The 12,215-nt window shown below is 42.3% G+C and overlaps 1 protein-coding gene across 1 annotated transcript; it reads right to left on the minus strand.

Annotated features, from left to right (window-relative positions):
* Nucleotides 1–10,308: 10,308 nt before the first annotated feature.
* GSC (goosecoid homeobox) lies at nt 10,309–11,910 on the minus strand. The gene is made up of 3 exons (XM_030452271.1): nt 11,521–11,910; nt 11,055–11,314; nt 10,309–10,632 (listed from the first exon to the last, which is right to left on the minus strand). Exons 1-3 carry the CDS (start codon nt 11,852–11,854, stop codon nt 10,480–10,482), a joined length of 747 nt encoding a protein of 248 aa, XP_030308131.1. The 5' UTR covers nt 11,855–11,910; the 3' UTR covers nt 10,309–10,479.
* Nucleotides 11,911–12,215: the final 305 nt, after the last annotated feature.

The raw sequence follows: 12,215 nt of genomic DNA on the forward strand, positions 1-12,215 counted from the left end.
CTTGTGTTTTGTCTGTAAAAAATTTAGGTCACTTCATGAAGAACAAAGCTACATTCAAAAAATACATAAAGAACAAAAATACTTACAAAATGAGTACTAATTATTTTTTCCAGTTGACTTAATAGAAGCATGTATTTTGCACATGCACATATTGTGTATTTTTACATAAACAATAAATGTTCACAATGTTTATAATGTATCTTCTCAAGATGTAGGAGAAAAACATTAAGCAAAAAGGTCTTTCTTTCATGGAGGAAATCAGCAATACTCTACCTACTTTTCAGTCATGAGTTATAAAGTTAGATCACAGGCTAAAATGCAAGTTATTATGAAGCTTGTTGCAGTTTAATTACTTCCTTAGGGATTTGCCTGGCATGAGGAAGTCCCCAAGTGGAATGGGTTTGATCCCCTGCTATTAGTGCAAAGGGCACAGTAATGGCACAAACAGGGTCAGCAAGTTGCAGTGTTTGGCCAACTTCCAACTACTGTGTCTCCTGCTCTGGATCAAGAACCTGCCTGTTCCAGAGCACAGTTAACTGGAAGGTCACATACAGACAGCCTTGAAAGATCCCATTTACTTCCTAGAGATGCCCTGTAGCCTGTCCAAAGGATTTAGCCCCTTTAAATGTTCCAAGACAAACCTCTCTTAGGGCACAGCACTCCAAGGTCCAAACAGGTGTTCCCACAGAAACTCACAAATAGTGCTCTGAGTCCATTGCCCTCAGGATTGGTCAGCCTGGCTCAGTGCTACTGCTCTGAAATCAGATAATCTCCCTGGTGGCTTGCTTAGGAATGAGCCATGATTGTGCTCCAGGCCTCACCTTTTATTGGCCCCCTAATCCTGCTCATGCGCAGTTGGGGCCCACCCTAATCAGGCACAGGTGGGCTTAACACAAGCTCATGCCCACTACCTGGCAATTAGTGGCACCTGGTTGCCTCATTTCACTACATTTACTTATCTTTACTCTTTACTGTTGTTTTCTTTGGGAGGAGGGAGGACAAGGAGGGGAATGTTGGTCAATAATGAACCCTCCCTGCAGTAAGAATCCTCATCCTTGCATAAAATACACTGTTGATTTGGGATCAAAGCATCCACAATATTCTGTGTACTAATAATTTAAACCCAATGTTCGTAATGGTTGCAAGAAATTTCATCTCAACACCTGCTATGAAGTGGAGCCTTGTAATTTATTTTCATGACAAGTCAGAAAAGGTTCCATCACATTAATGAATTTACAATGTGTAATAATCACATTTAAGTTGCTGTTAGTGATTACAAGCACATGTGATATCTGTGCACTGTAAAACCCCTCAATGGGATACTGACAGTACTTAAAGAAAAGTTATTCTGCTTGTAAATGCATATGGAAATATAGACATATGCAATACAAGAATCATTAAAAATGCCACACCTAGATACAGAGCAAGAACTCGACAGATTTGTTAACAATTTTCTGCATTGCTGTGCTAAGGAAGATCAATCTTCTTCCTCCAGTCCAAGTGATTAACCCTTTAGATCCATTCTGTCTCTTTAACAAGCCACTGGAAGCAGTCCAGAAAAGAAGCCACTGCAGATTCTCACTGTGAAAAAGCCCATGGATTTATGTGCCTCTATTACACTCTTACTCTCGGAATCATTTCTTCTACATCCTGTACACTGTCTCTCCGCTAAAAATGCAGAACATGTGGCAGAGGGCCAGATTAATCTTTCCTTGGCATCTCTCCCTTGCTCAGCTGCCTCCTTTTATCCCTCCTTCAGGAGGATTTTTAAATAAGATGTCAAAAGATAAAGTGAGCCCTAGTTTACAAACCTATCAGCCTACTGCTGATGGTGCTACTGAGTTTAAGTCAAATTATGCAGTATTTTCATTCTAAGAAACCTCTTTGATCTGGAACTAAAATTCAATCTAAATATTTTAATTTTCTGACCTAAAACATGGGTCTATCTGCAGTGAACAGAGAACACTCATCCAGAAGATATCTTCATGGAGAAATAGTACTTTTTATCTAAGTGTATCATATGAATGTTTGCATTTAAAAGATGGAAATACATCTGGCCTAGGTGAGACCAACAGTTTCTAGCAACAGCAGAACTACTGATACTATTTCTTCTCTTACTTCCATGATAGTACTCCATTCCTCGGAGTGTGTTACTCATTGTAAATACTGCTTATTTTTTTCAGTGAAAATTCTCTGGCTAATCTATCTCAGCAAGGCTTTAACCTAGAACACTTCCCTCTGGGCCTTGCAACTTTCTAAACACTTCATTCTTGTTAGTGGATCCAAATTTGTCTCTGCCAGGTATAGGTTCAAACCTGCTGAAATAGTTAAAGACAGACCTCAGTTCTTGCAAATATGATCTACATCCATCTTGTATCATTAGCCTCAGCATGACCTTCCACTGATTTTTTTTCTGAACAAAAGCACTTCCATACCAAAGATAAGATTTCTAAAGCCTTCAGTTTTATAATAGGTATCATCCCATACCCTTCAGGTCTCCTGGGCTGCCTTATAATTGATTGGTCTGTGTGGAACCCCACCACACAAATGTCACACATGCATAACTGTGAGCTATCATAAAGAATTAGGGTTTCTAAAATGGGTCAGAGGGTTCAGTTATTTACAGCTGAATTGTGTAAATTCCTGTCTGCACAACTTATGATACAACAACAGCAGAAAGACTTCCAGTAAGATGATGCAAAAATAAATAGACCAAAACAAAAGCACATGAAGGTATACAAACAAAAACGCATTTCAATATTTGTTCCAAAAAGAAACATTACATATATCTCATATTATTAAAAAAAAAAACAACAACAAAATTAAAAAAAACCAAAAAAAACCAACTTAAAACATTTGTTGTACAAATATACTTTCAATCAAACTTTAAATGTTTTAACCCTTAGCCAGAACCCTCAGTTGCTGTTAAGAGCTATATCTGTGAGCCAGATCCTCTTAGCAAGAGTCACAGCAACACCAAATTTACATTTACTCTTGACTTGGGAAGGTAGCTCTCACCTGCATTTCTTTCTTCTTGATCCAGGGCAAAGAGTGGCTTGGCAATGCAGTTTGGAAGAATACTTCTTCCAGTTCACAAATTCTTCTTCCAGAGGTGAAGATCAGTCTCTATAATCCAGAGACCTTCTTTCTTCAAAAACATCATCAGGCATTATTCATTATTCTTGAACAGATATGTTTCAATTTTGTGCCGACCCAAAAGTGGTTAAAAATATGAAATTGTGTAGCACCAATAGCCTGGTTCTAGATTAGTATCTGGTCGTTATTTAAATACTCGGTGTTTTTTAACAGAACTGAGACTTGAGGCTGAAGAAAGAACTGCAAAAGCCTGCAGAAATAAGCAAGATGCAAATTAATAGATTTACAAGACTACTTTTAACATAGCATTTAACATAAAATCTTTTCCTTTGTTTCAATTTTATAGTCATCTGACATCCATCCAGCCAAGACCAAACTTTTCAGGATTCAGCATTTCAGCATATGAAGCTGAAATGGAAACTGACTATTCCTAAGACAACTACTTCAAAGAGGCTGATATTAGAAAGAATGACTTTAGTGCAACTAATGTCCTAGCTCTTAGTCCTAAACATTAATTCTCCTTGCTCCTTAACTGCATTGTGTCTGGAGACTGAACAGTTCTCCCAGTGATAAGCAATATGGCCATAATCAGCCCCTGTTTCAGTGCTTTTTTCTGATGTCAGAGTAATTTAGATGCCCGGATATCTGAAGCAGCTGTGCCAATGAATATGTGAGCACAGAAAAACACAGCTGCTTTCCAAGCCAGGAACGCTGTTCTGGGTTTTCTTAAACATCTGGTAAATCAGATGTTCCTTTAAGGCCAAGCATGATGGGTATCAATAAACTTTTAGTTTGCCTTTATGCAGGTGGAGATAAGATTCACACAAGGTCTGAGAGCCTAATGTTGACCATGGTCAAGCCTCATTGAACCAAGAATACCTGCTTAGACATCAAGAACACACTTGCCAACGATACTACAGTAATAAAAATTTATCAAGAGCAGCAATAATTTACTCATTTAAAGTGTTGCAATAGCATTGTACTAATATCATTGTTTCATTTTAGAAGCATGGCTTTTATTTTAAAATCCCACTAGTTAGAGAATTTTAAGGAGACAAAGCTCCTCTGAGACTACTGATGATCCCTCCCACTTGTCTCTGATCCATAAGTGTTATTCCTTTTTGCCAGGAATTAATGCCCTTTCTTCACTGAATGTGCTACAAAATAACCCCATCCATTAATATAAGTGGGAGACATTACCAGCTCAAGAAGAAAGTTTCTTATTAATTCACAAAGGCTTTAAATTAGGCCTCCACCTCATCCTCTCAGCCAGGCTAAAGGCACAAGTAAGTATTGTTGTGAAGAGTGATGTTGATAGAATTAGGGATGACTAAAAAAATGCAGTATGTTCTAAAAATATGCATGATAAACACAGCATAAAACCAATGAAAAAGTAATATTAAATAAATAAGACCTAATAAGTGACGTAAATGAAGCCTGATGCTTTCTATGTCATGACAGGAAGCTCCAAATAAAGAGTACTGGGTTCATGCCCTTCTAAATCATTACAGTTTCCTCAGAGAATATCAGCCTCCTTGAGGTTTTTAGGTTAGGAGATTTATAGTGATAACAATAGCAGTAGTTTATTTGAGACACTTAATCAAAATTCTAGCACTTATAAGCCCTCTGTGGAAACTACAAATTTAAGAAGTTGAAGACAAAATATTCAGGAGTAAGTTTGCAATCTACACATGTACAGTAAATTTCAGTTATGTGTTTCATTATACTGGAGCCTTATAGCTTTTAAGGGGTTTACAACTTGGCTGTAATTATCCACTATGGGGTAAAATTTGGCATAAAAAGAACTCTTTTCCATTTTCTACTCTTAACAGAGAGTTACTTGCTCTCTGCAGGTACTGCATTCCTTGCAACACTCAGCAAGAATTTTTGGGGTGTGCAAGCAAAGCAGGTCAGGGCACTCGTTTTGATGTTTCTGAAACTAGATCTTTCATACACCAAAACCATATTGCCTCTTTCTTCACTTGTCTTCTATTAATTTTGCCTTCAGTTTGGCTTCACTTGCATGGTAAAAATATGTGTAATTTGTTCATGAACCAGGAGAAATTACACATACTATGCATAACCATGGAGGCCTTATTTTCACCAGGAAAGTCAAATTTCCACCAGGATACAGGAAAACATGGGAATAACATTAAAATTCACCATAGAGAAAATGTCATCTCTTCTGCTTCCTCACATTGTGCTGAAGAATCCCTGCGTGTCTCCCTGAGCAAGAGGCACCTAAGCATTTCCAATGAAAAAATGGAGTAACAGTAGTTCCCCACCTCAGTATGACCCTGAAAATGAACAGCTAAATTCTTTGACAGGCTGATGAAAGCCCTAAATAAATAGATATAGATATATTCAGGTTGTACACTCATAACACCTTAGAGTCAAGAGGGATGCCAGCATCTTCTCAGAAGCTCTTTCCAGCACTATAGTTTGCAGCACAGATCCAATGCTTTGTGATGCTAGTCTACAAACCAGATTACTGAGATGATAGTGTCAGAACCTGACACCCAATTCCTCACTTTTTTTTTTTTAGGAAAACAAAGTATTAAGTCTGTGACATCTACAGGTCCACCCACCTTGGACAGCAAGGGGAGCAGAAGCCCTGCAGAGTGTAGCTCTGGTGAAGGAAGTGGTTCTCCCCAGGGGAAGGAGCTCCCATGCCAAAGTCATCTCTTTTGCTGAGGTGTAACCCAGGTGAAAATTCAACACACAATGTTAACAAAGCACTCTGCAGTCACTGGGTGGCAAACTGAATAAATAAATCCCCTTAAATATAGAAAACCATAGAGATTTATTATGGTTGTACTTCTGTAAATAAACACAGGCAGAGTCTGGTGAGAATTCCGTCCTTAGTTCAGAATTTTGGAAGGCTTTTTTCATGGACATAATGCAAAGGGGCAATTACAACTTCTATGTTGGTACAGGTATCTGACATGTTTTGGAGTTCCACACAGGAGTAAAAAAGAAATGCAAACACCACTATTCAGACATCATTTAGAAGACAGAGGTGAAGAAATATTCAACTGCATAGGTTCTTTCAAAACAAGTTTCCTGGCCTTTCTTCTGCTTCATATTAATCCATTCCCTTGTGCCTTAGGTTTTGCCTATGTCTTGAAGGATACAGTCTCTGTCTGCAGACATTCATTCTATCTTGAAAATGGTAAGTGAAAGAAGTCTCATTACTTTTTTGATTTTCCATCTGAGTTCTCCAGCTTTTGATAGTTTCCGTACAAACCAGAATATTGCAACACAGATTTCTACACTTCAAGTTGTCAGGAACCTTACAGAGGTAAGTCACTTTAAAGTTTGTATGAATTGCTTGCAATCGAACATCTTGCAGCTACAAAGGTTAACTTTGTAACAGACTCTAATCGAATCAGGGTAAGTGGGAAGCACAGGGAAAAAAGATTGATTTTACTAAACTTCTCTGTCTAGAAATCAAGCCTCACCAGCTCTCCAAAGTAGGAAAACAAAGTATAAATGCAATCAAATCCTAAGGGGGTACAGTACAAAACAAAAACACTTTAGGTTTTGTTCATTTATGCTCCATGGTGTATAATCCCAGAGAACCAATAAATGCAGATGGAGCACAAAAAATATGAACTCACCTTAATGTTGCAGGTTTTTTTATAGCTTCCATTAATCCAAATGTTTGCTTCACAAGTCATGTATAAGAAAGAGTTTGCACAGTTTATATTCCCAGGATCCCATTATGGTAAAACTCAAAATCAGTTTACTCAAGTATTAGCAAAACTGCAAGGAAAAAGAGTCCAGATTTTCAGCTGATAATAAATCACTTATGTCAAGCAACAAAATCTGACCTCTGCTTTCCAGTATTAATTATTACAACAAGAGTACAGAAATAAATGCAGTAAATAGGCTACTAAAGAGAAATATAAATTTTAGCCACCTAAATGAAGAAGGCACGATGAAGATATGCATCAGATTGCTCAATCTGCCTCTACACAGCAGAAAGCTCCTGCACTGTCCTTTTTCTACGTGCTGTTCTCCCTAGCTTTCCACTGCAAGAGAATTTCATAACCTAAGCCAGCTTGGTGGCAGGAAGATTTTTTTTGGTGTATGCTCCTTTTGTATAATTATTCGGTTACTACTCCTATAATGCGTAGCAATTTCTGGAACAAGCCTTTGCTACAACCGAGAGTCTCCAAAGTAGCTTATGTTTTTTCTTATAATCCTCCCTTCACCCTACCTCCCTGGTGAGATCTGAAAGGAATATTAATTATTCTACAAACAGAAAGTTAGAAAGAGCCCAGCATTTCATAGAAAATCTGAGACAGCAAGAAACTGAACTCTTATTGTAAAACGGAGATGGTACATCAGAACCACGGAACCATGCATCACATTTCAGAAATAGCTAAGTGGGATTTTCAGACATATTAAATCTTCTGAAAATGAGTTTGCACCAAAATGTAATGTTGTAAATTTCAGTGGAGAAGACACACAAAAACAAAACAAACAAACAGAAAAAAAAGGAGGAAAAAAAAATCTCCTTCTTAGACAAATGTTAAAAAAAACCATCACAACCTAGTCTTTCAAAGCCCCTTTGTTAGAACTGAATACACCAGAACACAGCATTTATTCAGGTTCCTCTCTTTGCCTTACTCCTTATGCAGCAAAAGAAAAATAACAACAGCTGTTACGTAGTGTTTGCATTTTGACATGTAGGAATTCTCCAAGAATAAAAATCCAAGCATCTATGGTTGGATTATGCCAATGAAAGTGTACAATTGAGCGGCAGATCTTCTAATTAAAATTGTCCTCATGCTTTCAGTCATTTAGTTTTCTACTTTCTTGATCCTTTTGATGCAATCTTCTCACTATTTTTAAGTTATCAGACTCCTTCAGATTGCATAGGATCTGATTTTGTAGTGTAAAAAAAATACAATGAAGCCTTTAGGTTTCCAACAAACACTGGTGAGAAAAAGAATGAGATAGCTACTCCTACTGTCTAATGACAAAAACACCATTTTTAGTAAGTAAGCTAAAACATTAAAAATGTTTTTCAACACATATACACCTACATGTATTAATAAGACTTGATAGCTGTGACTGCAAGGTCACAGGTAATCAAGAGTTTATAGAACATTCAAAAAATTAACTCAGAGTAAGGTACAACAGGATTGTAAAGTGATCAGTAGTGACTTCATCACAATCCCATGCATAGAAACCTGGTTTGGAACACAAGGTTTTGATTCTTATGTCACATCCCATGCTTCTACAGAAAAAAAGTTCTAAATAAATGCATAAATATGCATTGTCAGTGACCTGGAGCTTCCACGGTTCTTGAGCACTTTGTTCCCAGCAGAAAAGTCTAAAATTCTCTGAAAATATGGACTACAACCTTAAGTAACTACTATTGGTTACCAAAAAAACATATTTAAAGCAGACCCCTTACAAAGCGAGATCCACTTTGACTCCCACATTCAACTGTGCAGACTAAAGTCCTTAATAGTGACTTCCAAAATGACCACACACAAAAATGCAAAACAAAACAAAACTCTACCAAGCTCCCAGTGTGGTAGCGAAGATATTTATATATGGGAAGTAGAGAAAATATATAAGCATTTGCAAAATTCTGGGCACTATTGTTCTTAGACCTGGCTTTTATTTGCAAATTAAGTATGCACTTTAAAACCTAACAATGGGTAAATACAGAGGAGATGACATTAAAAATCCACTCAGTGAGATTTCCTGTACATAACACTTTTTTTGAAAACTCATTTTCAGCAATTTGAAAACTAATTTTAGTGCTGCTGAGTTGTAATTCAATACAGTTTACAGACATCAGATACGCATCCACAGCAATAGGGTAGCATCTCTAAAAATGAAAGAGTTCTGTAGAGTCAAACCATGATACACATCCAAGATGAAGAATCCATTTGCTTTCCCTCTCCTTTTGAGGAACAGGAGACTAAATTTCTTCTCTTCAAGAGAAGCTATAAAAGTGTAAGCCCCCTAAAGGACTGACTCATACAAAACCACACTTATTTTCTTCCACAGCAGCTGTTTCTACTTCTTGTTACGGGGAGAGATTGCTCAGGGAGATAACATATCTTCGTGGAAACATGGGTGCATTAAGAATTGCTGTCTGAGCAGACAGGTATTGAGATTCACCCTGTCCCACTAACATCTGTGCTACACACAACATCACAACACCATCGAAAGCTGGGTATTATCGGGAAAGGGAGGAAAAGCACAAGGACAAGTAACACAGCAGCTGTCTCTGTTATCACTGGAAGAAATGGGGAGCACATTTGTATAAACCAATTTCTTGTCTGAGCTAGACAGGCTGAATAGATACAGGTGAGTTTAAGTATTAGCCATAATTAAAGTAAATCAGCTCACTATCTGATCGGATTTCTCTTTTACGAGGCCCTCATAGAGGGAAGAGTAAAATGAGAGCAGGCTGTCCTTGCTTTCCTATATGGCAAAGGTGTTCCCACGAGGGGAGAAAACTTCCATTAGCGACTTCCTGTGACACATCCTCACGAGCAGCACACAAGGGCTTCTGCTTATGCATTATCAGTTCATCTGATAATGCCTGAAATTTATTAATAGCAGTTTTAAACACTGATGTAGCAAGTTAGATTTTCTCAACAGGTATCACAGACAAACTCTCTTGAAACTCAACAGGGCATAACTGCAGAGAGAGGGAGAAAAAAGCGCTGGGAAACAGGGCAGATTATCAAGTGCGAGTCCGGATTTGCTTTGCCCGCAAGTATTTCCTAAGGGCATCGCCCCCAGCAAGACTGGGCCAGCGGGACGGGAGGAGCAGCGGAGTGGGGGCTGATTGGTACCTCAGGCGGCCCGGCCACGGGCTCCGGGAGGAGGAGAGGTGTTTGCTGCAACCCTCCAGCCCGCAACCCACGGCCGGGCCTGGCCTCAGCGGCACGGCACCGGGGGCTGCCACGGGGAACGGGACCGGACCGGCCGGGCGCCCGCCGCTTCCTTTTGGGATGAAAAATCCACCATATCCTCTCGGCCTGCTGCAAGCGAGTGGCCAAGGGGCACTGCTGGCAGGGCGCTGCAGTCCGCTGGTTCTGAAACTATGCTAAACCTCCTTAAATCAGTAACTGCGTCGGCCAGGCCGGCCCTGGTCCCTGGGGAGCGGGCACCGTCGCTCTTCTCTCCCCTCTTCTCTCCCCTCAACCCCGAGGTGAACAAACGCGCCTTCATCTACCTGTGCAACACCTCCGCAATACATTTTATTTACACCTAATCAACTCGGGGCATGGTACATTATATACAAATATTTTTCCCCTCCAGCAAGGCAGAGCTTGTGCAAGATTAGTAGCATCCTCTGGAGCGTATCCGACAGTCCAGGGGAAATGTCCCCCCCCCCGAGAGGTATCAGCTGTCGGAGTCCAAGTCACTTTTCCCGTCCTCTTGCCTCTTCTCCGGAGACATTTTAGACGCTTTATTCCATTTTTGTGCGTTTTCTGACTCCTCCGAAGACGACCGCTTTTGTCTCCTCCACTTTGCCCGGCGGTTTTTGAACCACACCTGTTCCGTTTAGAACTTAAATTATTAGGGGGAAAAAATACGGTAACCCGTAGACAGACCCGAGCCCTGCAGGGCCCAGAGCCCCAGCGGAGCTGATGTGCCGCAGCCGCTCCCGCGGCCGGGCGGGCGGGAGGCGGAAGGAGAGATGCAGCCTGGTGGGAAAGGCTGAGCGCGTTCTGGAGGCACGACAGCCTCTCGACATTTGCTCGGAGCCGTGTGATCGGCTCGGCCAGCCGCCCCAAGAAGGGACCTTAGAAATAATAATAAAAGCCCTTCCTGTCCCTCTCCCCGCTGCCAACCTGTTGCTCCCCCCGCCGCCAGCTCGCAGCGGCCGGGCTGGGGCCGCACCGAGGGACCTCTGGTCCGTGAGAGTTTAAACGCGAAAGGGAGCGGTTGGAAAGGGGAAAAGAGAATCAGAATACCTCCACTTTTTCCTCTCTTAGGTGCACCCTTCTGGCCAGCTGTTCCCTAGTGCCCACGTCTGGATATTTCGTTTCCTGGAAGAGGTTTTCCAGAGCTTCCAGCTGCTCGTCAGTGAAGATAGTCCGATGCCGTCTTTTTCGCCTGCAGTGCAGCTGGTTCAGTAACTGCAGCTCCGTCCGGGACAAAGTGCCCACGTTCATGTAGGGCAACATCTGATGGGGAACAGGGGACATCAGGACAGAGCCAGTGCCCTCGTAACCTACGGACAGACAGATGAGACTAGGACAGGCTTTGCATGAGATAGCTGCGGCCCCCCTAGCCCCCTCCCGAAAAAGGCCCCTCTCTCGCCGACCACCCTAGCCCCTGCGGGCCGCCAGCTCCCCGCCACCGCCTCCTGCCCCGAGGCTGCGGGAACAAAGAAAGCTCGCCCGCCGCGTCCCGTCCCGTCCCGGGAGGGACCCTTACCTGCGGGGGGAACGCAGGAGCACTGCTGGGCGCCCAGGGGCGGCACGGCTCCGCAGCACGAAGGGCCCACGGGAGAAGCCGGCACATGCAGCTGCCCGTAGTAGTAGTTGTTGTAGCCGAGGCGAGAGCCAGTGACGGCCGGCGACAGCGCGGAGGCGGGTGCCACCGCCCGGGAGTAAAATCCGCCGTAGTCGGAGGCGCTGCCGTAGAGAGAGTCCCCGTGGAGGCCCGGGAAGACAACGGGCGCGGCAGCGCTCGGAGGCAGCAGCACCGAGTCCTTGCAGCGAGGTCTGGCCGCCAGGATATTGTCGATGCTGAACATGCTCACAGGCATGCCCCAAACCGTGCCGGGGCAGGGCAGCGAGGACCGGCCGGGGGGAGGGAGGAGGGTGGGTAGGTGGCGGTGGTTGCGGTGGAGGCGGAGAGGGGGTGAGGGGGGGGGGAGGCTTCAGAGTCACGAAATCGAAACTTTTTCGGAGAAATTTTAAAAAGGGATCGGAGAGAAAAGAGCTCAGCTTTTTCTGAGGGCGGCTTGCGGGCAGAGTGTGCGTGTGTGCCTGTGTGTGTGCGTGTGCATGTGTGTGTGTCAGTGTGTGAGTGTGCGCAGGATCCACCCCTGGAACTTTCCCCCCTCAACTCTCGCCTGTTTACTGATCTCAACCCAGAGGGCTGCTTGGAGTATAATCCATCTGAAC

This window comes from Calypte anna, chromosome 5A, assembly GCF_003957555.1.
Source record: "Calypte anna isolate BGI_N300 chromosome 5A, bCalAnn1_v1.p, whole genome shotgun sequence".
NCBI classification, from domain to species: domain Eukaryota; kingdom Metazoa; phylum Chordata; class Aves; order Apodiformes; family Trochilidae; genus Calypte; species Calypte anna.